Source organism: Aspergillus novofumigatus (genome assembly GCF_002847465.1).
Source record: "Aspergillus novofumigatus IBT 16806 chromosome Unknown P174scaffold_5, whole genome shotgun sequence".
Classification (NCBI taxonomy): domain Eukaryota; kingdom Fungi; phylum Ascomycota; class Eurotiomycetes; order Eurotiales; family Aspergillaceae; genus Aspergillus; species Aspergillus novofumigatus.
The window spans coordinates 416,312-444,223 of record NW_020194278.1 but is presented as its reverse complement, the minus strand read 5'-3'; the positions used below and the strand labels follow the sequence as shown (position 1 = coordinate 444,223).

The 27,912-nt window shown below is 49.5% G+C and overlaps 10 protein-coding genes across 10 annotated transcripts; 3 read left to right on the top strand and 7 right to left on the bottom strand.

Moving 5' to 3' along the window:
- Nucleotides 1-502: 502 nt before the first annotated feature.
- On the bottom strand, nucleotides 503-3,128 carry P174DRAFT_460989 (putative potassium uptake transporter; the record flags this gene model as incomplete). The annotated part of the gene is made up of 10 exons (XM_024829952.1): nucleotides 503-755; nucleotides 807-850; nucleotides 905-1,622; nucleotides 1,693-1,807; nucleotides 1,861-2,166; nucleotides 2,307-2,434; nucleotides 2,502-2,646; nucleotides 2,715-2,851; nucleotides 2,917-3,037; nucleotides 3,092-3,128. 10 exons carry the CDS (start codon nucleotides 3,126-3,128, stop codon nucleotides 503-505), a joined length of 2,004 nt encoding a protein of 667 aa, XP_024681031.1.
- Nucleotides 3,129-3,776: 648 nt separating this feature from the next.
- P174DRAFT_442270 (short chain dehydrogenase/reductase family) lies at nucleotides 3,777-5,132 on the bottom strand. The gene is made up of 4 exons (XM_024827538.1): nucleotides 4,957-5,132; nucleotides 4,661-4,895; nucleotides 4,301-4,604; nucleotides 3,777-4,238 (listed from the first exon to the last, which is right to left on the bottom strand). The coding sequence occupies exons 1-4, from the start codon at nucleotides 4,984-4,986 to the stop codon at nucleotides 4,019-4,021; spliced, it is 789 nt and encodes a 262-aa protein (XP_024681030.1). The 5' UTR covers nucleotides 4,987-5,132; the 3' UTR covers nucleotides 3,777-4,018.
- Nucleotides 5,133-5,481: 349 nt separating this feature from the next.
- On the top strand, nucleotides 5,482-6,477 carry P174DRAFT_371442 (deubiquitinase OTU2; the record flags this gene model as incomplete). Its single annotated transcript, XM_024822379.1, has 1 exon — nucleotides 5,482-6,477. One exon carries the CDS (start codon nucleotides 5,482-5,484, stop codon nucleotides 6,475-6,477), a length of 996 nt encoding a protein of 331 aa, XP_024681029.1.
- A 65-nt stretch (nucleotides 6,478-6,542) lies between these two features.
- Nucleotides 6,543-7,950, bottom strand: P174DRAFT_199329 (putative thiol methyltransferase). Its single transcript, XM_024821313.1, has 3 exons — nucleotides 7,919-7,950; nucleotides 7,094-7,806; nucleotides 6,543-6,964 (listed from the first exon to the last, which is right to left on the bottom strand). Exons 2-3 carry the CDS (start codon nucleotides 7,583-7,585, stop codon nucleotides 6,608-6,610), a joined length of 849 nt encoding a protein of 282 aa, XP_024681028.1. The 5' UTR covers nucleotides 7,586-7,806; nucleotides 7,919-7,950; the 3' UTR covers nucleotides 6,543-6,607.
- A 253-nt stretch (nucleotides 7,951-8,203) lies between these two features.
- Nucleotides 8,204-10,193, bottom strand: P174DRAFT_373595 (gamma-glutamyltransferase family protein; the record flags this gene model as incomplete). The annotated part of the gene is made up of 4 exons (XM_024822516.1): nucleotides 8,204-9,478; nucleotides 9,544-9,893; nucleotides 9,950-9,968; nucleotides 10,029-10,193. 4 exons carry the CDS (start codon nucleotides 10,191-10,193, stop codon nucleotides 8,204-8,206), a joined length of 1,809 nt encoding a protein of 602 aa, XP_024681027.1.
- A 521-nt stretch (nucleotides 10,194-10,714) lies between these two features.
- P174DRAFT_442268 (uncharacterized protein) lies at nucleotides 10,715-12,598 on the top strand. Its single transcript, XM_024827537.1, has 3 exons — nucleotides 10,715-11,332; nucleotides 11,393-11,711; nucleotides 11,766-12,598. Exons 1-3 carry the CDS (start codon nucleotides 11,094-11,096, stop codon nucleotides 12,522-12,524), a joined length of 1,317 nt encoding a protein of 438 aa, XP_024681026.1. The 5' UTR covers nucleotides 10,715-11,093; the 3' UTR covers nucleotides 12,525-12,598.
- A 702-nt stretch (nucleotides 12,599-13,300) lies between these two features.
- Nucleotides 13,301-15,413, bottom strand: P174DRAFT_442267 (putative C2H2 finger domain protein). Its single transcript, XM_024827536.1, has 5 exons — nucleotides 14,809-15,413; nucleotides 14,728-14,753; nucleotides 14,569-14,676; nucleotides 13,960-14,509; nucleotides 13,301-13,905 (listed from the first exon to the last, which is right to left on the bottom strand). The coding sequence occupies exons 1-5, from the start codon at nucleotides 15,109-15,111 to the stop codon at nucleotides 13,783-13,785; spliced, it is 1,110 nt and encodes a 369-aa protein (XP_024681025.1). The 5' UTR covers nucleotides 15,112-15,413; the 3' UTR covers nucleotides 13,301-13,782.
- Nucleotides 15,414-16,329: 916 nt separating this feature from the next.
- P174DRAFT_199250 (uncharacterized protein) lies at nucleotides 16,330-16,720 on the bottom strand. The gene has a single exon (XM_024821312.1). It carries the CDS (start codon nucleotides 16,606-16,608, stop codon nucleotides 16,384-16,386), a length of 225 nt encoding a protein of 74 aa, XP_024681024.1. The 5' UTR covers nucleotides 16,609-16,720; the 3' UTR covers nucleotides 16,330-16,383.
- Nucleotides 16,721-20,060: 3,340 nt separating this feature from the next.
- P174DRAFT_199220 (uncharacterized protein) lies at nucleotides 20,061-20,458 on the top strand. Its single transcript, XM_024821311.1, has one exon. The coding sequence runs from the start codon at nucleotides 20,133-20,135 to the stop codon at nucleotides 20,331-20,333; it is 201 nt and encodes a 66-aa protein (XP_024681023.1). The 5' UTR covers nucleotides 20,061-20,132; the 3' UTR covers nucleotides 20,334-20,458.
- Nucleotides 20,459-23,962: 3,504 nt separating this feature from the next.
- Nucleotides 23,963-27,809, bottom strand: P174DRAFT_431834 (PE repeat family protein; the record flags this gene model as incomplete). Its single annotated transcript, XM_024825720.1, has 4 exons — nucleotides 23,963-25,356; nucleotides 25,386-27,029; nucleotides 27,079-27,339; nucleotides 27,404-27,809. 4 exons carry the CDS (start codon nucleotides 27,807-27,809, stop codon nucleotides 23,963-23,965), a joined length of 3,705 nt encoding a protein of 1,234 aa, XP_024681022.1.
- Nucleotides 27,810-27,912: the final 103 nt, after the last annotated feature.

Genomic DNA, 27,912 nt, shown 5'->3' with positions numbered 1-27,912 from the left:
GAAGCTGGGCTTTCTTGAGTATTACCTGAACAATTCAACTCCGACAATGATAAAGAGGTTCATTGTGCTGGTATGACGGCATAAGTGAACTGATGATGTCGCCGCTCCACAGTACTCCATCACTACATCATTGCCGCTCATCACTACTATCTTTCGTAGCCTATAGGGTATCCGCCGCGTCAAAGAAAGTTATCGATAGCAGTCTTGACAAGGATATGCTCGAATCGAGAACGTGCAAACGGAGGGGGAGGGGCTGAATGAAATAAATCTTATCGAATCAACAAATCATAAAGTGACAGATCGGAGCGAAGAATAAGAGGGAAATGCATCGAAATCGGTTGGTTACGATCAAAACGGTTGTATAAAACTTTCCCGGTGTCGACCACTGGTGCATATGATAGATCGAAGGCCTATACCAGAGATATCACCAACATCAATCCAATATTAATTCAGACTACTCGCTTGGAGATGTCATTCCTCGATTATACTTCCATATCCCTCACTATTTTGTATGATAGCGTCTAAAACTGTTCAGTGTTTGAGATCGACGTCCAGCAAAAGACTCATCAACGAGTCTGTCATCTCTCGCAATGCGTTCACCAGGAAGCAGTATCGCGCGGTCGAGTTGAACAGGCAGTCCACGATGGCGTCCTCGTATCATCATGGCACAGATGACGATTTTGCTAAAGACGCTAAACTGTCCACAAAATGAGGTGGTCACATTGGGGTATCCCAGACTGAGACCAACGTTTCCACTGCAATTCGTCAGACATCTTCGGAAGGAAAGGAATAGATACTGTACTCACTATGCAGAGACGACCTCAAAGAATATGGCAAACACGCTGAAGCCCTGCAAGAAGTCAGTGATGCGAGCCCTAAAAGCGAAACAAGACTGGAAACCGACAGGTTCCGAAGGGTCCATGATCCTCCGTGCCTCGGTGGCACAGATACAGAAAATCCCAAGAAATATATACCAAAGATCAAAGCTGAGTTGATTTCGCATATGCGTCGTCACGTAATTAATCCCATTGTTCTCATCCAGCTCATCCTGATTAGAGGGATATAGCCCAAGAGCACGTTCCTCGTATGTATTCGAAGCACGGATGCTGATGGCAATCGGAAAAATCGAAATGTACATCATGACCAGTAAGCTGAATTGAACTGCAGGGTTCACTTCTGCGAGGTTGAAGGACGAAGTTCCCGTATGGCGTGCCGAAGCAGCCTGAAAAATGGCCGCGAGGATGCGATGCCCACCGGATAGAGTGTTGACGGCCGGATTATGGAGATCAAGCACCACAATGAGCAAGACGTCCACAAAGTTCAACACAAAAAGGATTCCAAAGAGCACCCATGTAGGTCGGCTACGGAAGAGCAGCGTATAGCAACGGCGTGGATAATTCAATAAGAAGCTCAGCGGCTCCCTGATGGAGGAGTGTTTGGGGGCGCATTTGAACATGATCCAGATGATGAGGCGTAGAAAGCAGGGGTACATAGTATGCCCTGCGTAGGCGAGAAAGCTCATGATGAACATCGGAAATGCTGCATCTCGAAACGATATCATCGAGTCAGGAGTGAGTGTGAATCCTAGGTTGTCAACCATCGTCTGGGACGTGTACAAGGCCCTACCGGCGGCGAGCATAGTAAGCCTTGCTGATATTGGACTGTCAAATGCTCATGCAGCAGCAAACCTACCACCAGACGTTTCCTTGTCCGCATTCCTTCAGATAGTCCCTGTATTTGGGATCCGCATGTTGAATCCAAGGCACGAGGCAAATGACGCCAAAGACATGGAGGCCAATAAAATAGCCTATGCACATATGTCAGGTTCTCCGTATGAAAATATCTCAAGTCTGCTCTCACCCAGTGTTATCTTGAGAAGTAGCCTAAGACTGCGATACTCTATTCCTCCCAGAGCTTCTCTGTCTTCAGGGGTCAGGTTGTAGAACTTTGAGTTTCTGCCGAGACTGGCTTGTGAGGAAAGTTGCGGCAGCTCCGGGTCTTTAGCAAGCGACATGGTTCTTCTAGTCTGTCGCTCTTGAGATCTAGAGGGATAAGATCCAAGCACAAACATCGACGAAGCAACGCGCTCCAACGGGATGCCACTGACCAAAGTTCGGTGGCGAGCTATATCGGTCTGATGATCATCATCGGCGTGTTCGAAATGGTCTGGTGTTGACACAGAGTATTAGTGGTTTACGTCTCTATGAAGATATAGAGATCATACCGTGGTCGTCTATCTCCGTGATAGCATGACCTTGACCCTGTTAGCGCAGACCTGAGTTACTCAGCTAAGAACCAGGAATTACCTCTATCGCGTTCGCGCGGCGAGGGTATGTGTAGAGCTTTTGAGTTGTCTGCAAAGGAAATTTGTCTGTGTTTGGTCGGGTTCTCGCCGCCATTGTTGTCATTGTTCGAGACGATGCAATCATGTTCCCTGAAAACCCCTCCTTGGTGCTTAGACAACCCAGTCGGAATTAAAACAATTTAGTGAAAGTACTTACTTATTCAGCTTCAAGTGACTATCATATAGAGCACTCGATTGCATCTGCGCTGTATTGGCTTCTGAAGGCCGATCGGCATTGAACTTGGCTGGTTGCGCTTCTGCATCTTTCGAGCGCGATGATTCTGATTGCAGAAGTGTAGGCGCTTCACGAAGTTAGCAACAAGGAAACATAGATCGGATTGTAACGGGATAGATGAGGTGTAACACATACCCAGTGTTTTCAGACGCTTCTCGAACCAGTGCAGTCGCACAACGACCACTATAAGATTGATGAACCCAGCGTTGGCCACAATCGGCACAAAGTACAGAAATAGCTGCTGATAGGTCTTCAGCTCCTTCACGTCAACACTATTTTTTGATCAATTTTTTATCAGCAAGTGGTCTCCATGAACTTCGGAGTGAGGTCAACCAACGGGTTCAGTCCTGATTCTGTCGAAGAGCTCACTCCGAAAAGGTAGGCATCGACTGCACTGAGGTTGCCGTATGGATAGAGGATAACAATCCCTAAGATGCCCAGTGTAACGATGTATGCATCTTATTCTTCATGAGCTTGCATAGAATGATGTAAATCAGATAAGGTTAACGTACAATGCAGGGTTATGAAATTAAGTGGTGGCTTCCACATTCCTAGCTCTCAATAATATAGATCTCGACCGCAACTTGGGATATTTCCCTCGCTACCAGAACGCCGATAAATTTTAGGGTCGAGTCTAGGAACCAATGATAAGCTGAATACTCTTAGAAACTTTTGATTCGTTCAATAAGTGCCCTGAAGTAGAAGGTTAATATATTAGACTCACGCCGAATTTGTCCATCTCAAGCTTTATACTATAGGACGCTTTAGCTGAGGGATTTGCCTGACCAATCCAAAGCTCACCAAACAGCAACCCCACGCAGCTATGAAGCTCCCCTGCGTCTATAAAGCTTCAGATGTAAGAGGCAATTATCTTATCCACTGGTTAAAAGCTGTGGGAATACGAGCTCTCAAGATATTTTTACTGAGCCACCGCCATCGGGCTGGAAATGATGAGATCTGAGAGTCGCAAAGGACGATCTGTCAGCCTGAAAACCTCAATTTGGTCAAGGCGGGACCTGCTTTTACCTACCACAACCTTTACGGCATGAAGGCGTCAGAAGATCTGCTCAGTTGACCCCTTGATACTAGGGAGTCGGTTTGATCTATCCACGCCAAGACAATATTACGCTCTCTAAGAATGGGGTTAGGATGACTATCTCGCGGAAGTGCCATGCAAACTCCTAGGGATCGGCTGAAGTGCAGAAGTTAGATTAGACACGTGGATATTGTTGACCCTGTGTAGCTATTATTATTCCCAGAAGACCAAGACTTCTTGTATGCAACCCCTGCTCAACTGCTCATAACAGTGGAAGGCAGCCACAACGAAGGCAATGATCTGAGATAAACTCGGCAAGACCTTCTTGAATAGGTTATGATAAGCGTGTCCATTCAAACGGTTTTGCTTTTCTAGTCTGCGCTAAGCTGGTTGTGTATGTTGTCTACATCTTCGCAGCAATCGCGCTACCACCGTCCACCGCGATCGTCGCACCATTGATGTACGCACCGGCCCGACTGCTGAGGAAAAGGCAAGCACCAGCAACATCCTGAGGCGTGCCAATACGGCCCAGCGGGTTAGCACCTTCGATAGCATCCCGGAATTTCTCCAAGGTGGCGGCCATCATCTTGCTCTCGAAGGGACCGCACGCCAGAGTGTTGGATCTGTCAGAAAGCCATGTTAGTAGCCGCCTTCGACGCACGTAGTTAGCACAAGGTGTACGAACGTGATATTCCTCTTGCCAAGGTGATGTGCGAGGACACGGCTCAGATGATGCAAGCCAGCCTTGCTAGCACTGTATGCGAACGTCTCCAGAGCCGGTACTCTCAGCCCATCAATGCTACCGATGTTAATTATGCGAGCTGGATCATTCGGCGCACCAGCCTTCTCGAGAAGGGGCGTAAGGAGCTTGGTAAGATCAAAGACTCGTTGAAGGTTCAGAGTGAGGACTCTGGTCCATGCAGATGAGGGATATTCATCGTAAGGAGCACCCCAGTTTGACCCGGAGTTGTTCACGAGGACATGAAGCTCTGATAGAGCATGGGATTAGCCTTCCGCCTGAGCAGGGCTCCCAAAACCAACTTACTGCTTTCGCGCTTGGCAATCTCCTCAGCTAGCCTCTTGCATTCCTCCTCCTTGTAGAAGTCCGCGGGAATAGCATACGCCTTTCCCCGGCCAATAGCATTCAGCTCCTGCACGGCCTTCTCGCAAGCCTTGGCATCTCGAGACGAGATGTAAACTGTTGCGCCGTTGGTGACGTAACCTTCGGAGATCATACGCCCAATGCCTTTGGCTCCGCCGGTGACCAGCACCACTTTGCCCTACATAATTGTTAGCAACATGCAAAATGATGGTGCGCAAGCGGAGAGCACCGATACTAACCTCCACATTGAAAAGAGACTGGGTATCCATTGCAACAGTGTCAAAAACGAGATTCTAGGGGCGGAAAGAAAAAGAATGAAGGAAATAAATTCGGAAGAATGTTTCAAGGGAGACTTTCTTCACTATGGTCGAGGCGAGGGAAGCCCTCCTCATATAGTCTAGCTACGATGCTTATCCGACGACCGAGAGACTGTTGCAAGGCTTGGCGGAGAATACCGAGGCTGTTCGGAGCAGGAACAACAGAAGCACCGACAAGTAGACGCTATGCCTAATCTAGGAAAATCCAGGGCCGGTCTGGGCGCTTGTGCGGGGAGGGGCGAGCCCACTGTTTTATGATTATTCACTTGAGTTGCAGTTGTTCTACAGTTGTATGGCGTTGGTCCCATAGATGGCATTATCGATTTCAGCATATCTTAATTGATATCGTTTACATTCTCGCATATTTACTCAGTTTATTCTTGCTCTCATACCCCAAGATTATAGATTTTTCGCTTTACCTTGCATTTTGCCTGCGTTTATCTAAAAATGGAAGAACTATTAGCGAGACAGCGCAAGGAGCAGAAAGATCTTCAGGCACGCATCACGCAGAAGAAGAAATCAGCTACAAAGAAGACACGTCGCGGAATCAACGAGGAATGCGAGAGGCTGCAGCGAGAGCTCTCCGATCGTCACCAAGGCGAAATTGCAGCGCTCAACGGCGAGCCGGTCCAGCCAGTCGATGGCTTCGAAGACCTTAGTCTTCGCGATCCCGATGTCGAAGATGCAGATACAGTAGAGAAACCTACATCAGATGTTACACAAGGCACAGACAGCCTCCCGGAGCCTTCAACGATCGACTCGACGGCAACCTCCTCACCTGCCTCCGCCCCGCGTACGAAGAAACCGAATCGACAAAAGGCTCGTCTGGCACGTCGGGCAGCAGAACAGGCGGCTCAGTCGGCGCTTGCCGCAGAAGAGGCCGCGAAACAGGTTGACCATCGTGGGAACGAAAAGGAGGTGATGGAGGCTGTTTACAAACGACTGGGCTTGAAAGAGGTGGAAATCAACCCAGATGGGCACTGTTTATATTCAGCTATTGCCAATCAGCTGGAAGAATCAGGGCTTGGGCTCAGGCCTGATCCACAACGGATAGTCATTCAGCCCCAGACACAGTCTCGGATTGATACGGTTGCTTCGCCCAAACATGATGGCTACAGAGCGGTTCGAGCAGTCACGGCGGATTTCATCGTCGAGCACAAAGATGACTTCGAGCCCTTTATGGAGGAGCCGTTGGATTCGTATACCCGGAAGATCAAGCTTACGGCGGAGTGGGGAGGACAGCTGGAGCTGCAGGCAATCGCTCGGGCATATGGAGTTAATATTAATGTCATCCAAGGCGATGGCAGGATAGAGAGGATTGAATCCGGCGATATGGATGGGATTGATGAGGAAGAAAGAAACAAGCGGGTCATTTGGTTGGCATACTACCGGCATACATACGGGCTGGGAGAGCATTATAATGCCCTTACGAAACAATCATAGAGCAGCCATTCTAAAAGGGAGAAACATGCGATTTGATATCTGGTTTTCGAATGTGCTAATTGCTCTTAAGCATCTCCGATCGTTGTCGGGGTCCCGGATTACGGCACAAAGAACAAAAGGATTGATCAACCTAGTTCGGGCGGCGCCATATCGACACTCGGTCTTGGACCTCTCCCTCAACGATCCCTACCTCATGCGTCCGAGCTGGTTGCCAATATGCCACTCGCTCAAGCCCCTGTGGGCTTGGCGCTTTTGATGGGTCAATGCTACATTGACGGTTTGCATCATATGGGATCTCTTCGCCAGGGTGGTTCAGATGTGCCATATAAGCCTCGGACGTAGAGGCCCATGGAGGGCCCTGTAGTGACGTATCCTTGTGCCTTGGAAATTCAAGGCAAATGAGATGCCCACGCGGCGAATCTGCCAGAAGCTGGGTGTGCCTGAGTGCCCATTGCGGACGCATTGACGGGTCCAAGGCGCAAAAGAACTATCAAACACAGCTGTTTAGCGAGAGAAGCACAGTACTGCGATAGGAGCTAACTGAACTCTGCTCCTGAGAAAGAAGATAGAAACCAGGCCGAGTGCACTGTACAAAGGACTTCTGAGATCCACATACCGTGTAGTCATAGATCAAATCGAAAGAATTCCGACGCAATTGCAGTTTCTCCAGCCAAGTATCCTTGAAGAAATCCCCCTGCACGAATGTGATTTTGCCTTGCCCAATCTCCGCATCTCGTACATTATACTTATCCCCATTCTTCGCCTGTTCCTCTTTACACACCTCAACGGCAGTGGCGCTATATTCCAGGCCATAGGCATCATACCCGAAACTGGCCAGGAGAAGTACATCGACACCTCTTCCGCACCCTGGGACTAATGCCTTCTTCCTGTACGTGTTGCCTTGCGCATCCCGGCCGATGGGGCCACCGATGATATCGCGCTTCTCGATCAACGTATCCTCAAATGCTGGGTTGGGAAAACCTTTGTCAAAGGGGAGAGGTTTACCCTCACTCTTATTCCAGAGCTCAGCCCATGCTTCAACGTAATTTTCCTTGTATTTCGCTATGAATTCTGGGATACTCGAAGGCAGTTTGGGGTCGTTCGACATTATCGATTCAGTGAGATAAAACAGAGCCTATGGTGGTTTGTCCTTCAACATTGCTCGAATGCAGCTCCGTCCGTGAATCAAGGTGCGAAGCCTTATATAGTACCAGGCGGGGTAAGTTGTGGTTCTGGGAAGCCCGAATGAACCGTTCGGTGACTTCGGCCAGTCTACTCACTCCTTCTCCAGGATTTCAATCGGCTATGTCTCGTATTCTCTCATTATGACTAATTGTTTATAAGCCAGGCGATCAACCATATTGCTTCTGTAGAAGGAAATCCTCATGTATGCATAATTGTACTAAGAACCTGGCTGAATATTTTTGAGGTGGCATGTTACCTTCGGCAGCAAATGAAGACCAGTCAGTGATCGGAAAAATCTTGGGCGATCTCGAGAGTACCCCGCTATATCAATATACACAGGAAGCTGATTGATTCTCGAAAGCAGGTGTCCAACATGTATAGGGAACATCACAGGAATTATGCCCCGGAACAAGCGGAAACTAACAATATTTCCAAGCTTGTGGAGACATAATCACTTTGCAAGTCTATTCTTCACAGAGGAGGTTTGCGATAACGTCAGGTTCACTGACTCAGCCTGTATCAGAAAGGTGAGCCAATCAGTTTATACCGTAGGAATCGCCATTCCATCGCCTCTGGGGTCACTCCCTGCACTGTAGACCAATTGGCCATCGTCGTGATGACAGCGAATGATCTGTCCGCGACCAAACATTCCCCTCTGCCACCCGGCGAGAACCTTGACTTGATGTCCAAGCCGCTTGAGGCCTTCAATAGCTTCGTCACTGATACCCTCTTCGATATAGACTGTCTGATTGCCAGGCTCAGAGTCGGCCGCGATACAGATCCGTGGAGCATCCAGCGCTGCTTGAGGATGATAGTTGAACGCAAGCGTGTTGAGGAGGACCTGGACGTGACCCTGTGGCTGCATGAAACCACCCATGACACCGTAAACCGAGTGAAGAGAGCCGTCTGAGCAATTGGTAATCAGCGCAGGAATGATGGTGTGGTACGGCCGCTTTCGTGGAGCCAAAGCATTAGGATGGCCTGGGTCCAGAGAGAAGTTGGCGCCGCGGTTCTGTAGCGTGAAGCCACAGCCTTTAGGGATGATACCACTACCGAAGCCAGCGTAGTTACTGTTGATGAAGGAAATACCGTTGCCCTCTTCATCAGTCACAGCGAAGTAGACAGTATCGCAGTGATTGTGAGCTGGACTACCGTGATCGACGATGTCTGCTGCTTTCTCCGGGTTGAACAGCTTCGCCCGTCCGGCCAGGTACTCCCTGGAGATCAGCTCTTTCGACGGTACCTTTTCCACGTCTGGATCCGTGACCCACCATGAGGCATCGGCGAAAGCAATGCGAAGACTTTCGATAACTGCGTGAAGGTACTCTGCCGAGTTGTGCTGATTCTCGGTAAACACGGGGATCTTTCCCGTGCGTTCGAGTTCCTCAAGAATACCCAGGGCCATGAGAGCAACGATGCCTTGGCCGTTGGGTGGATGCTCCCATATTTCCACCCCTTGGTTTGCTTCATCGTCCGTTCCAGCGGTCTGTTTTTTGACAATATCTTGGCCCGTGAATTTGAGGGAGATAGCTTCAGTATGCTGTGTTCCGGTCTCAGCGTGATACTTAAGGTCATCCAGCGTCATATAGCCACCCAGGTCCTGGACGACCTTGACCAGCTCTTCTGCAACTTCGCCTTCATAGAACCCCTTCTTACCCTCCGCAGCGAGCTTCCGGAAGGTCTTAGCCAATGTCGGATTCTTCATAATTTCACCAGGATGGGGGCTTCTAACACCATCTCTGGCTTTCGGATCAGGCTTGAGCATTTCCCGGAAATTTGGAGATGCGTTTCGTAGCAGATCTTCACTCTCACGCCACTTCCAAAGCAGTCAGAACGGTACATTACTACAAAAGCTGGGCAAATAAAAAAGGATAAACTTACAAAGTAGGAGGATAATTCTGACACCGCGAACCCTTGCTCACCCAATTCAATTGCTGGCGTCAGAATCTGCTCCAAGGACAGCTTGCCACTGCCAAATCTCTCCACTGTGTCTACCCATCCAGCAGCTGCGCCGGGGGTAGTCACCGATAGGACGCTGGTCATTGGGATGCTCCTCTTCTCATTGGCACCAAGGTTCAAATCATTCCTGATCTTCTCGAGCGTCGCGCTGGCGGGATATCGGCCAGAACCGTTGAGTGAATGGACTTTCTTTGACTTCGCATCATAGAAGAGACAGAACATGTCTCCACCAATCCCGGTTGACGAAGGCTCGGTGATATTCAATGCGGCGGCTATTGTTGAAACGAGTCAAACCTGCTTATCATCGCCTATTGCAATCAGCACTTACCCACTGCTACAGCAGCGTCCTGGTGAAACATAATAGTCAGTGAAACTGATGGCCGGAGAAATGTCCCCTGCACACATACCGCAGCATTTCCTCCTTCCCTCAAGATTCTATGACCCGCAGCAGCTGCCAGAGGTTGAGTACATGTTACGATGCCTTTGGTACTGTGGACAGTACTCCTTCTACTGGCAAACGGGACAAAGTCCGGGTTCAGTCTGGAATAAACAGCGTGGGAGTTGAGAGGCATTTTGGAGAGAAATGACGATGGCAAATGAAGAGCAGTAGACAGTGAGAATGACCAAGCAGAAGATTGTAATTAAGCGATGAGGGGAGGTCGACTCTTAAGTAGGACAACAGACGAAGACTCATACATACTACCGTACTAATATCGGGATGCTCCGCTCCTTTACGCCGTCCGCTCGAATACAGCCGTAACCTTATCATTTATTGGGGTAGATTGAATTCCGAAATACCTTTCCGCCATTCGCAGAAGAAACATACGCAACATTAGTTGAGATATGGCATGCTTGAATTATCTTCCTGTCATCATCAATACCATCCATCGCCCGCATCAGATGCCTCGATTTTGCTTGTTCTCAACGAAGCGTTGGACATCTTGCCGAGGAAAACAGAGAAGATGGAGAAGTTGGGGTCACCTTCCTCTTCGGGAATGAGGGGCAGCTGTACTGCTTCGGGTTTAGTGCGGGAGAGATACGCGTGACTTTCCGATAAGAACGAAGGGACACTGGCGTCATATCATAACCACCTCTCGCGTTGAGACGCTGATGCTCTGGATAACAAGTAGTATTGTCACAGAGACTGTGTATACAAACCCTCAAAGAGACCCTTGTCACGCTTAAGGTCTTCCGATCGCCTTCGGCTTCTCCATCCCCGAAACGGACCACGATTGGCGCCCCGTCGCCCCGCGCCGACAACGGAGTGATCGTCCTCATCCGCATCATTCCACTGTATATTCTGCACGGATGGCTGCTATACAAGAGTGACAGCGTTTCCCTATTGACGGTGTGATAGCTGTCTATATTGGATTTGGACTTTCAATAGTTCTTCTGCTCCAGACTGAGTCTACCATCTCTGGGGCTGGCTCGAGCCGAGCGCGTCCTCCTTTTCCCTTCTCTTTGATGGCATAATGGTGGTATTTGTCGATTATGACCATGATGTCTTCCCCGGAGCCCGTGATGGCACCTATCAGGCGTACCTTCAGCCAGATAAGCCTGCGCTGTCGAAGTTAAAGGCTATTGGCTCTGATCCGCCAACTCTTCCTGACAATGATCATTCTGCTGGTTCGATGCACGATCATACAAAAAATGACGGCCCTCATGAGATGCTGAATCGTAATGGGTTTTCAGCTGCTTTGAGTTGCTATCCGTATGTCATACTGGCCGACATTTTCTGGCAAAATCATCTGTTTGCTGACTGAAGCTGCAGAATCGTCAAGGAAATCGCCCAACAAGTCGATCTCAATACACTCTATGCCCTCTCCCGAACTTGCCGTCAGTTCCATGCAAATCTAGCGCCATATCGCCATCAGCTCGTGAAGCAGACCCTTCGTTGCGAGAACGAGTATGTTGAAACTTTGTCGGATCTCTTGGATGGCAGGGCGGCTATTCCTGACAGCGTGAGATCTGTCCTCCGGCTTGTGAGTCAGGGAACCCTGACTGCCGGTAGACTGGTCAGGGGCAAGGTTGGTAGATGTGCTCGGGACATGGTAGCGGAATGTCGGAGATGCTCCAGGATCATATGCAGGGTATGACCGAGTGAAGCACGTGTCATCGATAAGCGCGACTAATGGCGTCCACAGAATTGCACCATCAAAACCCCTCCCAGAAATATTCTCAAAGATCGCGTTCGTCGCCTGTGTACCACCTGCCGTACAGCACCCTTGGCCGCCCATCTTACCCGGAGCCCTTCTAGTACAACTACTTCTGAAACCCAGGTGCCGCCAGACCTTTCCAGTTTCACGGCATCAGCTTTTATACATTCACCATGCTCGTGCGAAGATCTGGTATGGCTCTGTCATCCATGCGGAAAGACCCTGCGCAGTAGCGACACTACTTACCGCCGTGTGTGGACTTGGCGCACTCGGTATAGCACATATCTTGGCGGCCTAGGCACCGGGATTGGTGAGGGATGTCAAGGGGTGAAATGCGGGAGGGAAGAGGATTGCTTAGCTGCTCAAGAGATTGAGCTGGAGGTGGAGTGTGAGGCAGACGAGTCGTCGCCCTCAGGAAGTCCGCACAACCATCATCAGGGCAATGCGCGCGCACACGGTCACCTCAGTCCGCAGGATGAACTTCTCCGGGATCGGTCATTGGAAAGAAGTAACAGTCGTGATGAAGAAAAGCCGGGGTACTTCAGACAGGAAATCATTGGGATAGGCGGACGAGTCAAGCAAAAAGCGAAGAAGCGCGTCACTATCGGTGCTTGTGTTGTGGAGTATGAGGATGAGCGTGATACCGGTCAATATTTGACTCGAGAAGAGCAGGGATTGAATCGGAGCTGGTGCGGCTGGTGCTGCAGGGTTATCCCATCCAAGGATGACCTCGCTTCTATACAGTGATGCATAGCAAGTCTTAACATATATCAGCCGGAGTATATAGGGATAGTGCAGTATGGGCACTGGAACATAGTGACTTTCTATACTCTTTTAATACCGAAGTTGAAGTCTCCGTTGTAAACAGATACGAAATGATAGGTACTAATGAGGACCGACAATAGCGCAACAGAACCCTGTCGGCATACCGAGCCAAAGAAATCATGTCCAGGATCTTATGATCAGCCCTCGACCTCTTTGACAATACCCATCCCCAAATGCACACACAGTATACTCATTAACCAAACAGATTCGCTCATCAGACACGCCTACTCAACGCAGTAATCGATCGCATCCTGTTCTGCTATCTCCGAGAAAGCCTATTTGGACGAGTACAGTACAGCCCCATACACTAAGGTATATTGCATCGCAATCTCCCGATTTGGCATCTTTCCGGTATTGAATCTCTGCCCTGGATTTGTCCAACATCCACAATCTCTCGTGGTCCTCCTCCAGCCAGTCGTAGAGATACCAGTTGGAATCATGGTTATCAAGGCAGGAATGCGCTCCGAAAGGAGGATGTTAGATGGAATAACAGATCGAAAGCGAAGAGAGTGGAAGAATAATGTGTGGTAATTACCGGTATGAATGTCTTCCAGATCTAATGAGATCTGAAAGAATTCTTTATGCAAGTGGATAACTTAGGTCAGGCCAAATCTATTAAGTTTTGTAGAGATATGCGTTTATTGTTTCATCAACACCAGTATCGATTGATAAACAGCTAAAGCAAAAGAAAAATCTATCTGCCAATGAAGCATGGAACCAAATCCACCATTGCAAATGGATAAATCAATCCAAACAAGATCTATCATAAGGGCGTTTCTGTCCAGAGACACGTGCAAGCGAAGGGAAGCTGTAATGTAATTGTACAATACTTGGAAACGATCGTATTGTTGCAGTTCTGTAAAGCGAATCGTGGGTATATGCTCGTTAAGCAACATAAAGAAGGACATAAGGGAAATAAAAAAAAAAGACATCGCATAAACCAACGGGATGAGGACCTGAAGCCTGGATATATGATTGTGGTGAGCTATACAAGAATGCGCCTGGCCATGAGGTTTTTTTTATCAGAGGATGTAGGTGAGGATAGGATTGAGGCATGTTTGATGACATTGCCATGGAGTGTGGTCGTGGAGGATATAATAGGAGCTGGAAATCCTTGCAACCAGCCTTTTGGTGATATAGATGGTGAGGGATGGCGGGATTGATTGCGAGGGTATACCGGTTACAGCGTCCAGGACTTCCATGGTACAGATTGAAAGGCTACTGTTTGGGGATGATGGAGGTCATCATAGGCGACATGGTGTGAGGATGGCCATGTAGGGGAAGGATAATGGCAAGTAATAGGCTAAAAATCTGTTAGTTCAAAGACTCAGTAATACAGAGAGTCATGGCAACGTACTGGAGAGAGCAGGCTTCCATTCAACGACATGGGAACCATTGAGGAGAGATTGGCCTCGGCAGGATCCCAACCACGTAACGTGGAGTGCATAGGAACCGGCGAGGACGTCAGATCAGAGTCGATGATGCTACTTGGATACGAATCGACCATTGTAGCTGGGGTAGATGAGAGTGAGGAACGGCTATGAGGCGGGAGAGAGAGCGAGGTGCCATCCGAGGCGGGCGACGGGCATGTTTCCGGGGTTGCGTAGAAACGAGTGTCCTCAACGGACTCGAAGATCTGGTGATTGCCATACATGGGTACCTGAGAAGCTGAGTGCATGTCCATCGAGTTCCACAAGAGACTGCAGTTGCTCGTGAGGCTCGGGTGCATGGACGAGCCCACCAGGGCTCCGACGGACATTGTGCTTGGTGACTGTGTGGTAGCGAGGTATGTGTTTATGGCTGGATCTATCGGCATGCACTTGGACACTCGAGTGGTTTCTGAAATAGTGGGAATTTGTGTATCTCGGTCCCATTGTGATGAGCTCTCCATCTGTGCCTCAAGCTCACTGAGAGGTCGAGTGTCAGTTGCGCCTCCAGAAGAGCCCCATTCCGGGATGAGACTTACTGTCTTGCCAAGTGCCGGGTTAATAAGTCTGAACGATGAAACTCCTTTTTGCAGTTCTGATGAGGGCAGCGGTATAAAGCTTCAGGCTTGTGGTTCAATTCATGCCGTCTATAAGATGGTAAGTAAGTGTTCCGTCACACAATTGAGAGGCTATGCTACCTTCTATGCTCTGCTCTGGTAAACACCTAAGACCTTGTTAGTAGATGTCCCTAACACAGTCAGATGGTGTCTAGGACCAACCTTGTTGCATCCTGGGAATTCGCAAGCATGTACACGCTTGCCCTTCTTGGCTTTGCTGATACGATGAGTGGTAGGTGTGTAAGTGATAGGAAGAGGAATCTCTGAGGCTGCATTGCTCCGACGCATGGTCACGGTGGTTTGTTTACTGGCTTTGGAGGACAATGATTTTTTGGAGGCAGAATGTCGTGGTTGATAAGCAGTTGCTGCGGAAGATGTGTTTGAGGTGCGGATGAACGTGGATAGATGGACTGGCGACAGAGAGCAAGATATAGCTTCAGAGTTTGAATAAGCACCTCTAAGCATGAGGCAGGTACGCTGGACAATGTGTGGGGGAGGTAGGCTGTGATAATGTTATTGTTGGAGTCCTCACAGCTAACAGCGATAAGATTGGTTGATGGCGAGGAGGGTAAGAATAGATGTTGGAAGAGAAAAAGCCTCGCATGCAAGTGACCGAGATGCAGTGGAGGGAAGAAAAAGGAACTAGTCAAGATGAAACTCACGGAATGGTGGCAAACGACTCTAGAGACTGGGGGAATGGAGGTGAGAATGAGGAAGTTGATATAGATTGTTGAACCGTCGGAGTGGATATGCGAGGTACCAAGTCAGCCTGCTCCAGAAGATCTTCCTCACCCCCAGGCCCACAATTGGATGGTTTGATATGAAGAAGTTAGTTAAGAATTTAGGGGGAGAAAAAAACCTGAAACAATGCTATTATCGATGATGATTATTTTTGGTCAAACATAGAAACAAATCATGTAAGTAAGCGAGAGGTGCAGGTTTGATGATCAATCTGCAGGGTGATCATACAAGCATGGCTATGTGCCTACTAGTTAGGTATACCTTGGATGACTTCGGTAAAATTGGTGTACATATTGTTATCGATGCGTTTCCCGGCTGCAGAATTAGTGTGAAACTAGAGTAAAAATACTACAGAGCCACACTAGGTAAGTCCAACAGTCTTTAGTTGCGTTGGAATCAACCTCGACTCTGGACCTCGAAGGTGGAAATCAGTGAAGCATCAAAAGTTCAAAGTTTAATAGATTAGAAATAAAGCATGGTGGGCCCCAGTAGAACGAGGGCAGATTGCGGAGGTTACATTACACAGCGAATACCTTACGGGAAAGTCAAAATTTCCCCTGAAATTTGGATAAAAAGGTATTGGATAGAATTGAAAATAATGCCTCCCCCATTTCCAGCCATAAGCAGGCGACCAACATCCACACTGGACCAAGAAGGGCTCGAATTAGCTCATGCGGCTGAGGCGCATTCGAAAAACATGGACCTGTAAAGATTTGAAATATTATTATTTTATTTTTACCCTCGAGCCAACAACGTGTACAGCCAGGATTAACCAAGCCCCAAATATACTTCAACGGTTTTTGGTTAGGCTGATTCTTATGCACAGGGAAGAAGCTAGACTAGATCTTGAATCCCAAGCCACAGCTTTTAGAGGTCAGAATGCCTGAGGGAACAAAAGAATTGTACCTTAGCATTGTCTGGACACCACGTATTGTGCATTTTACATATTTCTCTTAATCCTTTCTTTCCATTTGAAATGAGGTTAAGTACTTACCACTATGGAGGAGCGGACGGACTATAGGTACCCTCAAAGTCATAATGACGAGATGATTTTCCGACGGTCAAGGGTGTAGAGGCCATCCTGGACCGCTGCAGCAGCATGAAAACCAACAGAAAACAAATAATCACGAGAGGGTAATATAATAATAGCAGTCCATAGGGCGAGGTCGAAAGTGTTGGTTGAGGAGTGCGTCTGATTGGCTGTTTCGTAAATACTTCCATCTTAGCTGCATTTTCCTATGGAATGTGTGCTAATTATACCACTTTTCTCTATCCATTTTGAGTTTACTTCGCTTGTCTGCAGGGATATTTGCTTTTGTTTTTCTTCTGTTCGCTTAGGCTCCTCCAGCACCGCTGACACCAGGCATTCAGGCTTCGCTCAGGTCAGCCCTAGACACAGTCAATCACAAGCTGAACAAAATTAACTATTATTGACTCAATTGGCATGCTAATTGGACTTTTATGGGCTCCTAAACGTCCGCCAAGGTTGAATCAGCTCGGGCGGCTCATTCGGCTTCTGACAACCAGCGAAAAAGAAAACAAAAGAAAACGGGTACTGCCATCTGTTCTCCCTGAATACCTTTCTAGGTCTTTTAAGAAGTTATTCCAAATGGTCGTTCCAATTTCCCAACCCTTGTTATTGTCGCTTTTGTTACAAGTTAGAAGAGCCAACCAGAAGTGCGTCTGTCTGGCCCTCGTGGCCATGACACTGCCCCGCAATCAACACCAACACATACCCTTTCAGGAAAGTCCCGATTTCATCTCGCTGATAGATCAATTCTGTTGAATAGCCATAAGTCCAGCATTAGTCGCGAACTTCCTCTTTTAGATACTGGAGAAGGTTCGTCCCGTGTCAAGTCTGCCTCCCCAGGCTGTGGCATCCGTATTTGTAGTTAAATATAGCTCCGTATAGGGTCTATGTATTCGGGACCCGTCTCGTATTTACAATTCGTTCACTACTCGATTTTATTTAAAGATCTAGATATCTTGAGTAACATTCCTGCGTCAGAGGCATGGATCACGGCTTGACGTAAGGAGTAAGGAGCAGTAAGGTGCCCCCGTAAACGTGGACAAGCACATCCACGTGTGGATAATGCCATAAGCACCTTGCATCCTTCGCTTGCACTATCCTCCGGACTCCGGACTCCGTGCTCGTGCTCGAGAAACAACTCGTCGATATTAACACTTGACCATCGACTGATACCTATGCAGCCCTCCGGGGGAAGATCCGGCAATCTGCCCCAAATGTCCGGTCGATTCTGTACCACCTCACCTCCGTACTTCCAGACTTCGCTTCCCTGTCAAGGCATCCAGATTCTGGCCCCTGTAATAATGCATTCTCAGTATCCCTGGACTCCTGGAGAAATTGACAACGACTAAGGAGGAGTGGGCCGTTCCCTGTCATTGAGCATCCAAGCATAGGCTTAGCTTGTTTCATCTGGGTGATCAGTACTCTATCTTGTATATACATGGACGACCGTCTCTAGCCTGTGACATGCAAATTTTTTTTTTTTTTTTTAAAAAAAAAAAGTACCTTGGGTTTACTGTTGTTTCTGAAGCTTGTCCCATTGTGCACAGTCCTCTGGCTTCTGGAATTATCTCCCAGGATTTCTGCATCATTCGAATATCAACAACCACGATCGATTTTTGGTACAATAAGCGAAGGTCTATCAAGGCATCGGTTGGTTTCGGATCCAACGACCGAGACATTTGTCTCGTCGTTATTTACAGCCTCGGTCAATTCATTATGAGCGAATCCTGGTGCTTGTATCTGTATGCATCCAACAAAAAAAGTGCATCCCAGTTATCATCATCATATCCTCACTCTGCAGACAAACAGTCCTATCGGCTCATTCTGCAAGCGAGCCACACCTGCAAAACCTAGCCAATCACCCCGGAAACCAGTCCTCCGTAACTTTCTCTCCAGATGAACATACAACACTGCGCTGGTGATTTGTAGGCAGTCTATCCAATACACAGTACTTAACCCTCCTTCCCGGGAATGATCGTCACTTCCACATGGACATAGTCACGTAATCCGCATTAGAGTGCATTAGCTGGGAATGCTGCAGTGAGCATGGCAACATGGGTTGATGGAGGGTAGGGTAAGACGTGGCCCACCATCCATTACCGATATTTGCCAGTCGGCCATGTGGTCTTGAGCGTCGGACATGGACACGGACACGGACGTCGTTCGAGTTCTGGATTTCTGCATAACTGGTCTTGTTTACACATACTGAATGTATGGCCATGGAATCTTGAAGTACACCGTACTAAGTATTACTCTGTACTCCATAGCTATTCAGTAGTAGTAGGGCTGTGGGCTAACCTTGGAGATTGCAACCGAAGCTCATTGGCTCTAAGTCCCTCAGATCTAAGAAACCTTACCTTACCTTATCCTGCTCGCACTTGTTCACCCTACTCCGTACCCCGTACCAAGCACCATCCGCATTCCACAGGATTTAGGGAGGACATTACCTACATTCCACTTGTACTCGCACAAGCCATGCCGTCATGGGTGTGTGCAAGGTGTGCAAGTGCATGCATGGATGAAACATTCGACGCTGACACAACGCAGCCCAGGCTGCAGTCTGTCGAATCCACTGAGCGATTCTGGCGTGTTGGTTTTGGCAGAGTCATCACGTGGTGTGGTTGGCCTGCAATGATGCAAGGTTCCTAATCCTTCGAGGCGGGCCGGTGGATCAAGGAGACAGGCGAGACGAGTGTGCGTTGAGACACTACTACTGATAAACCACGGTCTACGGACTACTTAGACTAGTATCTCCGTAATTGCTTTATTTATTGTCTATTGTGTTGATGGAGGTGGCAACTGGAGAGCGAGCGGCCAATATGCTTCTTTCCTTCTAATTCCTTATACTTGCTTGCTTTCCCGGCGAATCAGGTGGTGCCCTAAAAAGGTAGACTGTTACGAGGATGCAGGCAATTCAAGTCCAGATCCAGTGTTACACAAGGTAAGGGAAGGATGAATGGTTGCGAGATGTGCGACCCTTGAGATTCCCAAACCCAAGTGCTCTGCTAGTCGCACGTGTGTCTGGAGATTGTTATGAGAGTGAGACAGCAACGTGGTTGTCTGTGGGGAAAGGCCTCTGTTAGTGTCAAGTGTGGTGTCACTGGTGTCACCGCTGTGCAACCATCATGGAAGCTGTATGGAACCCAGAAACCACTAGCCTTTTTATGGTATAGCCAAGTCGGTGGAGTGGGTTTCTCAACCAAGCGCACCTTGCCTGGTCAAGTAATCGGTAAGGTACAATAGTCAACTGTAATTTGAAGAACTCAGTACAGACGATGTACCCAGGACAGGTTACCACGGATGCTGTAAAACAGTTGTGGATAAGAAGGTAGAGCTTCATAAACATCTATCATTGAAACAGAGGGCAACTGAGGAATGAGGTGAGGATCTTGACCTGTATAAGCATTGCCCTTCACCTGGTTCCGTCGTATAGCCTCCCATTTTGATCAAGCCGCACCCTTGACTTTTGTATCTTGATTGGTTAGCTACATTCGAGGTCGGAGAATCGGTAGACAAAGCACTCCGTGACAAGGATCCCGCAGCCGGAGCCCAGTCTCGCCCCGGTCGAAAGGGTCATTTGATTGTGCTCCCAGTCTAAAGGTTAGATAATGCTAGATAGCTAATTTGCAATGGTTACCAAATTCGCCAATCTTCCGGACTCGGGCCCGACGCGGTCTATTCTCGATGAGGCTTATTAGCGTCGAACTAGATACCGATGGCATCATGGCGGTATTATTATTATCCAGTCTCGACTCTTAGTGCAATTCACAGCCAAGCCCTGCACGGGTGCACCGTTTGTAGGGATGTTGCACTGCCATGCGACCACCTCCTGTCATTCATCTATCTCAAACATGACATAGGTAAATCTGCCGTCATCATGGAGACCTCGATTAAAGCATCGGAATCTGAAACTTGAAGGATGAGAAAGGTTGGTGTTGGTACTGCGCCTTGTTCATAGGGTTAACCTTTCTCCAGGGAGATTCAGCCTTGCCTGATTGCCTCAGGCTGCGAGTTGGGTCATGTAAATCACCAAGAACGTTGGGCTGTATCTGTTACACTTAGGCTAGGGTGCAGAGAAAATTACAAGCTTGAGTCCACTGTTGATCCTGATCCTGAAGCTGGAACGTAAAAGCCTCAGTGGAGAAAGCAAGACCTTTCTTTTCGGATGGCGGAGAGAACTCCGGCGTACCTTTTCGGGTTTCCAATTGGTGCAATTATTGACCCTCCCTGGCTCCGGCTCGACCAAGTTAATGGGCTCATACCAATTGCCTATTTTGACGTTCATTGTCGTCAGGCATCTATAGAATCGTGGACACCAGAGGGTCTTGTAAGACTGGACCCTGAGCAGGCGACGACCCCTGAAATGAGCAGAATCTCACCAATCACAAGTGTCGTTATCAATAAGAATTCTGCCACCAAGTAAGATCAATCACCGAGATAACATCATCTGAGGTTCAATAACCACTAACTCAATGTGGCTTGCGGCTTGCAGCCAATGCCTCGCCAACAGTTAGATTAGTTGATCCCAAGACTGAGACAGTCTTCTGAATCTGCGTGGATTCCACTGAACCGGACTCTGGTACTGAACCTTGTCTACCAGTAGACCAAACTCCATCTTGTGTTGACGATAGTTTCTCATCGATGTCTCCTATCTAGGTGTCTATCTCGAGGATTTCGAGTCCACCGCAAACCAAACGGCAGGAACCGTCTGTGCTCCTACCAGTAGTGAAATAGCGGCCCGTCATCGCCAAGTGCCGCGACCGAAATTAGCAATGAATTGGAGTATTGGACAACGATCTCAAGGTTGGCTCCTTTTATCTCAGAACATATACCCGATTGAGTAGGAGTCGGCGAGAAATCTCGAATTGTCAAAGCTTTCGAGTCAACCCAGCCCAGCAAACGCCGTTTGCATGATTCACTAATACTCCGTACTATCGCTGTTTAACTGTTTAACGCTACCTATTAGCTTGCTGTCCCTGGACAGTGGCTCACTGGCTCGGCAGTCTTCCGTCGTCGTGACTACTTAATCTTGCCTAGCACCGTTCCGTCTCGCTTGACTAGGCGGTGCGCGATCGGCGCCATACCAATCAGCTCTGTATCCAAGCGCATGCAAAGAGTGCCCAAGCCTTGGCAATCTCCATTCTGCATTGCTTTTTGTATACATATCTACTGGTCGAGAAATCAGACAATGACCTTACCTTGAGCTTTATGCGCTCTGAAACTGTTGGATGAGTATATTCCTCTCTACCAGCCAAAGACCGACATATGTTCCTGCCATTAGATGTGGAAGCATTTTCCCCATGAAGACAGATCTAGCTCCCGTTTAGAGACACTTTTCGGGAGCGGCATCTGGTCTCTAGACTACCCTGACATCCCAATCACCAGTGTCACGCTTGTAGATCTTGAAGCTTTGGTAACACCCTGAACTGCGCCAACTGTACTAAAATATACTAGCCGGAACCAGATCCGTCATTCCCCGCTTCAACGGCCTTGTATTTTGATAAAGATGGGTCTCCTCGAGCTAGATAAAGAAAGCAGGTGGTTAACCAAAAAAAACTGTGAAGAAGAGGCAAAGAAACAGATAATTAACTACTTCTTCGCGTTTGGATAGGATTCCTTTCTTGGATGCAGATAGTGTCTAACACAACATGGCCAATACAGCAGCAGCATAAGTCCAAGCCAACAGAGATTTATTCAGTAATTGGCTGTTATATCCCATCTACATAAATTACAGCGTAGCATGAAAATTTATGAAAGACAAATTAGATTAATTGGTCAAGCCAAGCCAATTGCCAGCTATAGACCAGGATTCTCTCCTCCGTACCTACTTTCATTTTTCGGGATGGGAAACTGGTAATGGGTAATGGGTAACCACTAATGGACGTGCATGAGCCTTAAGGCGATTGAAATTATATTTTACCAACTGCCTAATTGATCAATCATGCTATCATCAAGGCACCCGCACCCACAGACAGTCGATAGTGCTTACCACCTACCTGCTAAAAGACCATTCTTCACACCATTCGCTTCGTCTCAATCTTCACTTCGCATATTAACACATGCGGCCGCCACATGCCATATGGAGTACAGCTTTTTATAGGATATCCGCAAAGAAGTCGATCACCAACATTGATGGTTGTCTACCACCAATCGTATCCGGCCGACCCTCGCGAACCAACACCTCCTGCCGAACGAACACGGTGATTTGCTCGTATTCCGGGTCATCATGCATCGGGTAGACAACCCGTGTGGCTACATGGCACTCGACAAGTGAGCTGAGCTGACATCATCTTTCCTATCATCCTTGCTCTTTGTTAAGACAGGGTGGTGAGATGAGATGGTGATATCTACTCCAGACCATGCTGAGTATTTGTCTTGCTTGCTGTGAGACTACGGTATCATGATATCATGCGCTTGGCCACGAGGATACGGTCAGATGTCTAGCTAGAACGCGTTACTGGTCTGTTAGCTGACAAGTCCAGCTGCGATCGTCGTCATCAGTCTTCCTACTTCTATGACTGGACTACATGGTCAGCCCTTCGACTAGTCTCTCAGAGCTGAGATTGGATATCCCCGTCGCCACAGACGTCGGATTACTCTGCGTGGACGGGCGGACATTACCCCGTTTCTTCTTCTCCACTCGTCTTCTGTCTTCCCCCATACCGCGACAGTTGAAGATGACCGTCTCCTCGCCACGTCTTCTGCCTCAGTCACAGCGTTCCGAGGAGTCGTCCGTAGAAGATGCCAAGAGGATGAGATGATGTGAGTGGCATTTCTGCTGATCATGCACGACCCTAAGCGAACACAGATGTTCCTCACGGTCATAGGGACGAGACAGAACTGTCTTGAACGTGTGTTCGACTGAGGCAGAGGGAGGGTCACGTATTGATTCAGCCGAGCCAGATATCTTGAGTAGGATACGGCATTAACCACCTGGCTCGGGTCGGGATTCGCTTCGACACGACGGATATATGCCAGCACTGCAATGAGTAGGGTCCAGTAGACGCGGGCGCAGGCGCCGACTGTGCAGTGCAGAAGTTAAATCTTATGTTGCAAGTGCATAGGAGTATGACGAATGACGAAGAGACGTTGAATACCGGTATTGTGATATCTGACAACTGTACCGTACGTTAACTAATGGCGACGGAAGGTAGAAGAGACGACTAGGATGCATCTGTATGCTCTGGCTCAAATCAAAGGAAGAGAAGTAAAGTCATTGCATTGCAAATAGGCACGAATTCCGAAACAGTGTTCCGCTGGAGGAGCCCACGTTTTAAATACACAACCAATGTCAAAAAGCTCGCTCGACAAGATTGCTGTACAAAACCCCTCTAGATGCATTCACGAAAACATATATGGAATACAAGTCAGAAAAGACGAAGTAAAAGCACAAAACACCACATATGCTTATGCTAATATGCCGAGAGAACATTCGATGCGATGCGAGATTGTTGGGAAACATCACGTTGACAATAACCCGAACGGTAACATGGGAGTAAAAATCAAGGTGGGTAGGCCGTGATAACAAGTGAAATGACACCTGAGTTAATGAGCAACAACTGCTTTGAGGATATTCTTGAGCTTCGACTCTTCCTTTGGAGGCTCATCTCTCCGGCGCCTGTGATGGTGATGGCGCGTTTCTCCACCATGACGGTGGCGATGGTGGTCGGACGTTTCTCTTTCCTTTGCCTGCTCTGCTTCCTCTGCAGCCCTTCGTCGCGCCCTTCTCTCGCGTCGAGCCTGCTCTTCCTCCGCCGTATGATGGGAGCTCGCGGACCGGTCGGACCCTCTTCCTTCGTGCGAGTGACGGTGACTGTGTGAATGGGTTGTGGAAGACCGACGCTCAAACACATTTGCAGCAGCCTTGTCGCCGTTGATCTTGAGAAGGGGACCATTCGTTTCTGATTCGGCTGCTGTCATGTATTTCAGGAAGGCTCGCGGCTTCGAACCCGATGCATGGCCATCCCTTGAGGAGGTACTTCTACGTTCGCCTCCGTGGCTACTCGAGTGCTCGCTGACCCGTCGGCTCGGCTCGATAGTCACGGCAGCCTTTTCCCGCGAAGAACGCTCGACTTCATAGGTGGCTGAGCGCTCGGATCTTCGTCGACTGGGCTTGACATCCACGGCAGCTTCTTTTGACGAACGCTCGCTTCGTTTAGAGCGCTCTCGCTCCGAGGAATGCCTGTCCTTCTCTGCCTTCTCTGGAGCCCGGAATTTGTCTTTACTCCGTATTTCCTCCTGCCTTAGCTTTTCTTCATGCTGTCGCTTGGCTTCCTCGAGGGCTTTGTTCCACCGATCAAGGAGACTGCCACTTCGCTCAAGTTTCTGCCGTGGCAATGATCTTCGTACTTCCTCAGAAGAACTCTTCGAATGTCGACTCTGTCCCTGATCCGGGGACCGCCTCTTTCTCCTGCGTGCATGTTCGGCTGCTACGGCGGCTGGAACAACAGCTGGCAAGCCTGCTTCCAAGGCCTCCAAGCCATCGATATCTCTTGAGGTTTCCTCAACGGGCGTTGGTTCTGGAGCCTCTTCGGAGACTTCTTCGTCCACAGGAGCAGTTTCTTCGACTGGGACAGGTTCTTCAATAGGAACGTCTTCCTCGACAACGGCAGGTTCCTCGGCAGGTATCTCCTCGGCGGCAGCAGGCTCTTCAACGGGGGCAGGTTCAACGGGAGCAGATTTCTCAGCAGGAGCCTCTTCCACAGGAGCAGTTTCTTCGACTGGGACAGGTTCTTCAATAGGAACGTCTTCCTCGACAACGGCAGGTTCCTCGGCAGGTATCTCCTCGGCGGCAGCAGGCTCTTCAACGGGGGCAGGTTCAACGGGAGCAGATTTCTCAGCAGGAGCCTCTTCCACAGGAGCAGGTTCCTCGACGGCGGCAGGTTCCTCAGGAGCCGGCTCTTCAGGAGGAATCTCCTCAGCAGCAGCAGGCTCCTCCACTGGAGCAGGCTCTTCAGCAGGGGCGGACTCTCCAACCGGCGTGGGTTCCTCAGCAGGTTCTTGCACAGGTGCTGGCTCCTCAGTAGAAACGTCCTCAACGGGAGCAGGCTCTTCAACGGGGCTGGTTCCTCCTCGGAGGCAGTAGGGTCTTCAGCGGGAGCCGGTTCTTCAACAGGCGCAGGTGGATCAACTGGAGCTGGATCTTCAGCTGGCGCAGGTTCCTCAGCCGGAGCAGGCTCTTCAGCCGCAGCAGCTTCTTCAGCCGGAGCAGGTTCTTCAGCTGGCGCAGATTCTTCAGCCGGAGCAGGTTCCTCAGCCGGAGCAGGCTCTTCGGCCGCAGCAGCTTCTTCAGCTGGCGCAGATTCTTCAGCCGGAGCAGGCTCTTCAGCCGCAGCAGGCTCTTCAGCCGCAGCAGGTTCTTCAGTCGCAGCAGGTTCCTCAGCCGGAGCAGGTTCTTCAGCCAGAGCAGGTTCCTCTGCCGCAGCAGGTTCTTCAGCTGGCGTAGGTTCTTCAGTCGCAGCAGGTTCTTCAGTCGCAGCAGGTTCTTCAGTCGCAGCAGGTTCTTCAGTCGCAGCAGGTCCCTCAGCCGGAGCAGGCTCTTCAGCAACGGGTTCCTCTGCCGGTGTCTTTTCAACGGGAGCAGGTTCCTCAGGGGTCACATCCTCAACAGCAGCAGGAGCTTCTTCAGCTGGGGTCTCCTCCGGTAGCGCAGGTTCCTCGGCTTCAGGCGCAGCAGGGGCCGGCTCCTCAGCAGCAGGAGATTCTTCAGGCGCAGGCTCATCTGCAGGAGGGGGCTGCTCGGCAGGTGCTGGCTCTTCAGCCTCAGGTTCAGGGGAAGCAGATTCTTCGACAACTTCTTCAGTCGGAGGTTGCTCCGATGGTTCTTCAGGTGCGTCTTCTTCCTTTTCTTCTGCTGGAGCTTCCGCAGGAGTTTCCTCTGGTTGAGCCACCTCATCACTTGGCGGTGCTTCTGGAGCCGCTTCGGCGCCAGCATCTTCAACCACAGCTTCTTCCACAGCCGGTGTCTCAGTTGCTGCTTCTTCCGGTGCGGGAGCTTCGGTTACCTCCTCTTGTTTGTCCTCGACTGGGCTATCTTCAGCCGCAGGCTCTTCAGGAGCATTCTCGGCAGTGGGCTCTTCCTTTGCGGTTTCGTCTGCAACATCGTCTGCAGTTGCATCCTCGGCAGCTACCGCTTCTTCTGGAGTGTTGTCCTCCGCCGGCTCCGTTGGCGCGGCGGGTTCCTCCTCAGAAGGAGGTTCAGGTGCAGGCTCTTCAGGAGCGGGCTGCTCCTCAGCAGGTGGTTCCTCGGCGGGGGCTTGTTCTTCAGCGACGGGCTGCTCTGCTTCGGGTGGCGGATCGCTCTGTTCTTCAGCAGGTTCGTCCAGAGCTGGACTATCCTCCGTGTCGGGTTTCGTCGCATCTTCTTCTGCCGACTCGGCCGGTGGTGGGTCGTCATGAACGGGAGTAGCTTCTTCGCTGTCTAGATTATCTGTAGGTGAGTTCTCATTCCCAGTATCAATATCGACGTCATCAGGGACCCCTGCTGCGGCTGCGGCTGCTTCTGCCTCCTCTTCTGCTTTTGCATCCTCCTCCGCTTGCCGTGCCGCTTCCTCTTTCTCGGCCTCGACCTTATCGAGCTCCGCGGACGGATCACATTCTGGGAAATCATCCCCTGGAATGAGGTCAGCTGGTTTTATGCATTTCGGTATCCGCAAGCATACCGTTGCTGTCTCCTTCCTTGCTTCCCGGTGCAGGACTTTCATCTACCGCAGCTGCGGCACCATCACCTTCCTCGGGCGGTGGGTCTTGCGCGGCATCTTCAGTGGCTGCTGGCGTCTCGGACTCATCGGGGGTGGCAGCGTCTTCGGCTTTCTGCTCGGTACCGTCTGCCTCTGGCGCAGGTTCTGCTTCTTCCTTGGCTTCCGGTGCAGGCTCAGCTGACGGTTCTGGCTGAGGTGGGGCAGCTGCCGCTTCAGATGACTCTAGACGAATGTGAGCAAAGGTGAACCCCGATAAAGAGAGATGGCGATTGACAAGCATACGTACCTTGAGATTCCGCCGCAGGCGCAGCGTCATCGGGAGAACTACTTGATTCTTCTACGGGAGCACTCTCTGGGGATGGGCCTTTCTCTGGATTGGTCGCATTATTGGTGGTATCCTGATCCTTATCCGATGTCAGACCATCCGAAGAAGTAGCAGTGACGGGATAAAATGAAAATTGCAAAGTTTGACGGTCGAAGGTCTGATATTGACGCTCGAATGTCTGATATTCAAACTTGGGAAGCTGTGCATACTGTAGGTTGGCCATGGTCCCCAGCCTCGGCGGCCTCTTCAAGGCCGGGCTCGGGGTAGGGTTGTCTTCAGGGAGGGAAAACTTATTATCGTTCACTGGTAGGCGTTGCTTATTATTGTTATTGTTCTTCTTTTTGTTCTTTGCTGCTTTTTTGGCCATGGCATCGGATCAGTCACAGTACGTCCAGCTATGAGCTTCTCGGTTCGGCCCAGTTGATGTATCGATTTATATAGATAAAGTACGCCTTTCCTGTCACACTCTC

Excerpts from the sequence above, each read along its gene's own strand:
- P174DRAFT_442270 (XM_024827538.1), bottom strand. The coding sequence starts at position 4,986 with ATGGATACCCAGTCTCTTTTCAATGTGGAG. Across the intron at positions 4,896-4,956 it reads AGTCTCTTTTCAATGTGGAG|GGCAAAGTGGTGCTGGTCAC; the intron begins GTTAGTATCGGT and ends ACAATTATGTAG. Across the intron at positions 4,605-4,660 it reads GATTGCCAAGCGCGAAAGCA|AGCTTCATGTCCTCGTGAAC; the intron begins GTAAGTTGGTTT and ends ATGCTCTATCAG.
- P174DRAFT_199329 (XM_024821313.1), bottom strand. The coding sequence starts at position 7,585 with ATGTCGAACGACCCCAAACTGCCTTCGAGTATCCCAGAATTCATAGCG. Across the intron at positions 6,965-7,093 it reads ATTTGATCTATGACTACACG|TTCTTTTGCGCCTTGGACCC; the intron begins GTATGTGGATCT and ends TGTGTTTGATAG.
- P174DRAFT_442268 (XM_024827537.1), top strand. The coding sequence starts at position 11,094 with ATGGTGGTATTTGTCGATTATGACCATGATGTCTTCCCCGGAGCCCGT. Across the intron at positions 11,333-11,392 it reads GCTGCTTTGAGTTGCTATCC|AATCGTCAAGGAAATCGCCC; the intron begins GTATGTCATACT and ends CTGAAGCTGCAG. Across the intron at positions 11,712-11,765 it reads GCTCCAGGATCATATGCAGG|AATTGCACCATCAAAACCCC; the intron begins GTATGACCGAGT and ends TGGCGTCCACAG.
- P174DRAFT_442267 (XM_024827536.1), bottom strand. The coding sequence starts at position 15,111 with ATGCTTAGAGGTGCTTATTCAAACTCTGAAGCTATATCTTGCTCTCTG. Across the intron at positions 14,677-14,727 it reads ACCAGAGCAGAGCATAGAAG|ACGGCATGAATTGAACCACA; the intron begins GTAGCATAGCCT and ends ACCATCTTATAG. Across the intron at positions 13,906-13,959 it reads ATGGAAGCCTGCTCTCTCCA|CCTATTACTTGCCATTATCC; the intron begins GTACGTTGCCAT and ends ACAGATTTTTAG.
- P174DRAFT_199250 (XM_024821312.1), bottom strand. The coding sequence starts at position 16,608 with ATGGAAGTATTTACGAAACAGCCAATCAGACGCACTCCTCAACCAACA.
- P174DRAFT_199220 (XM_024821311.1), top strand. The coding sequence starts at position 20,133 with ATGGCATCATGGCGGTATTATTATTATCCAGTCTCGACTCTTAGTGCA.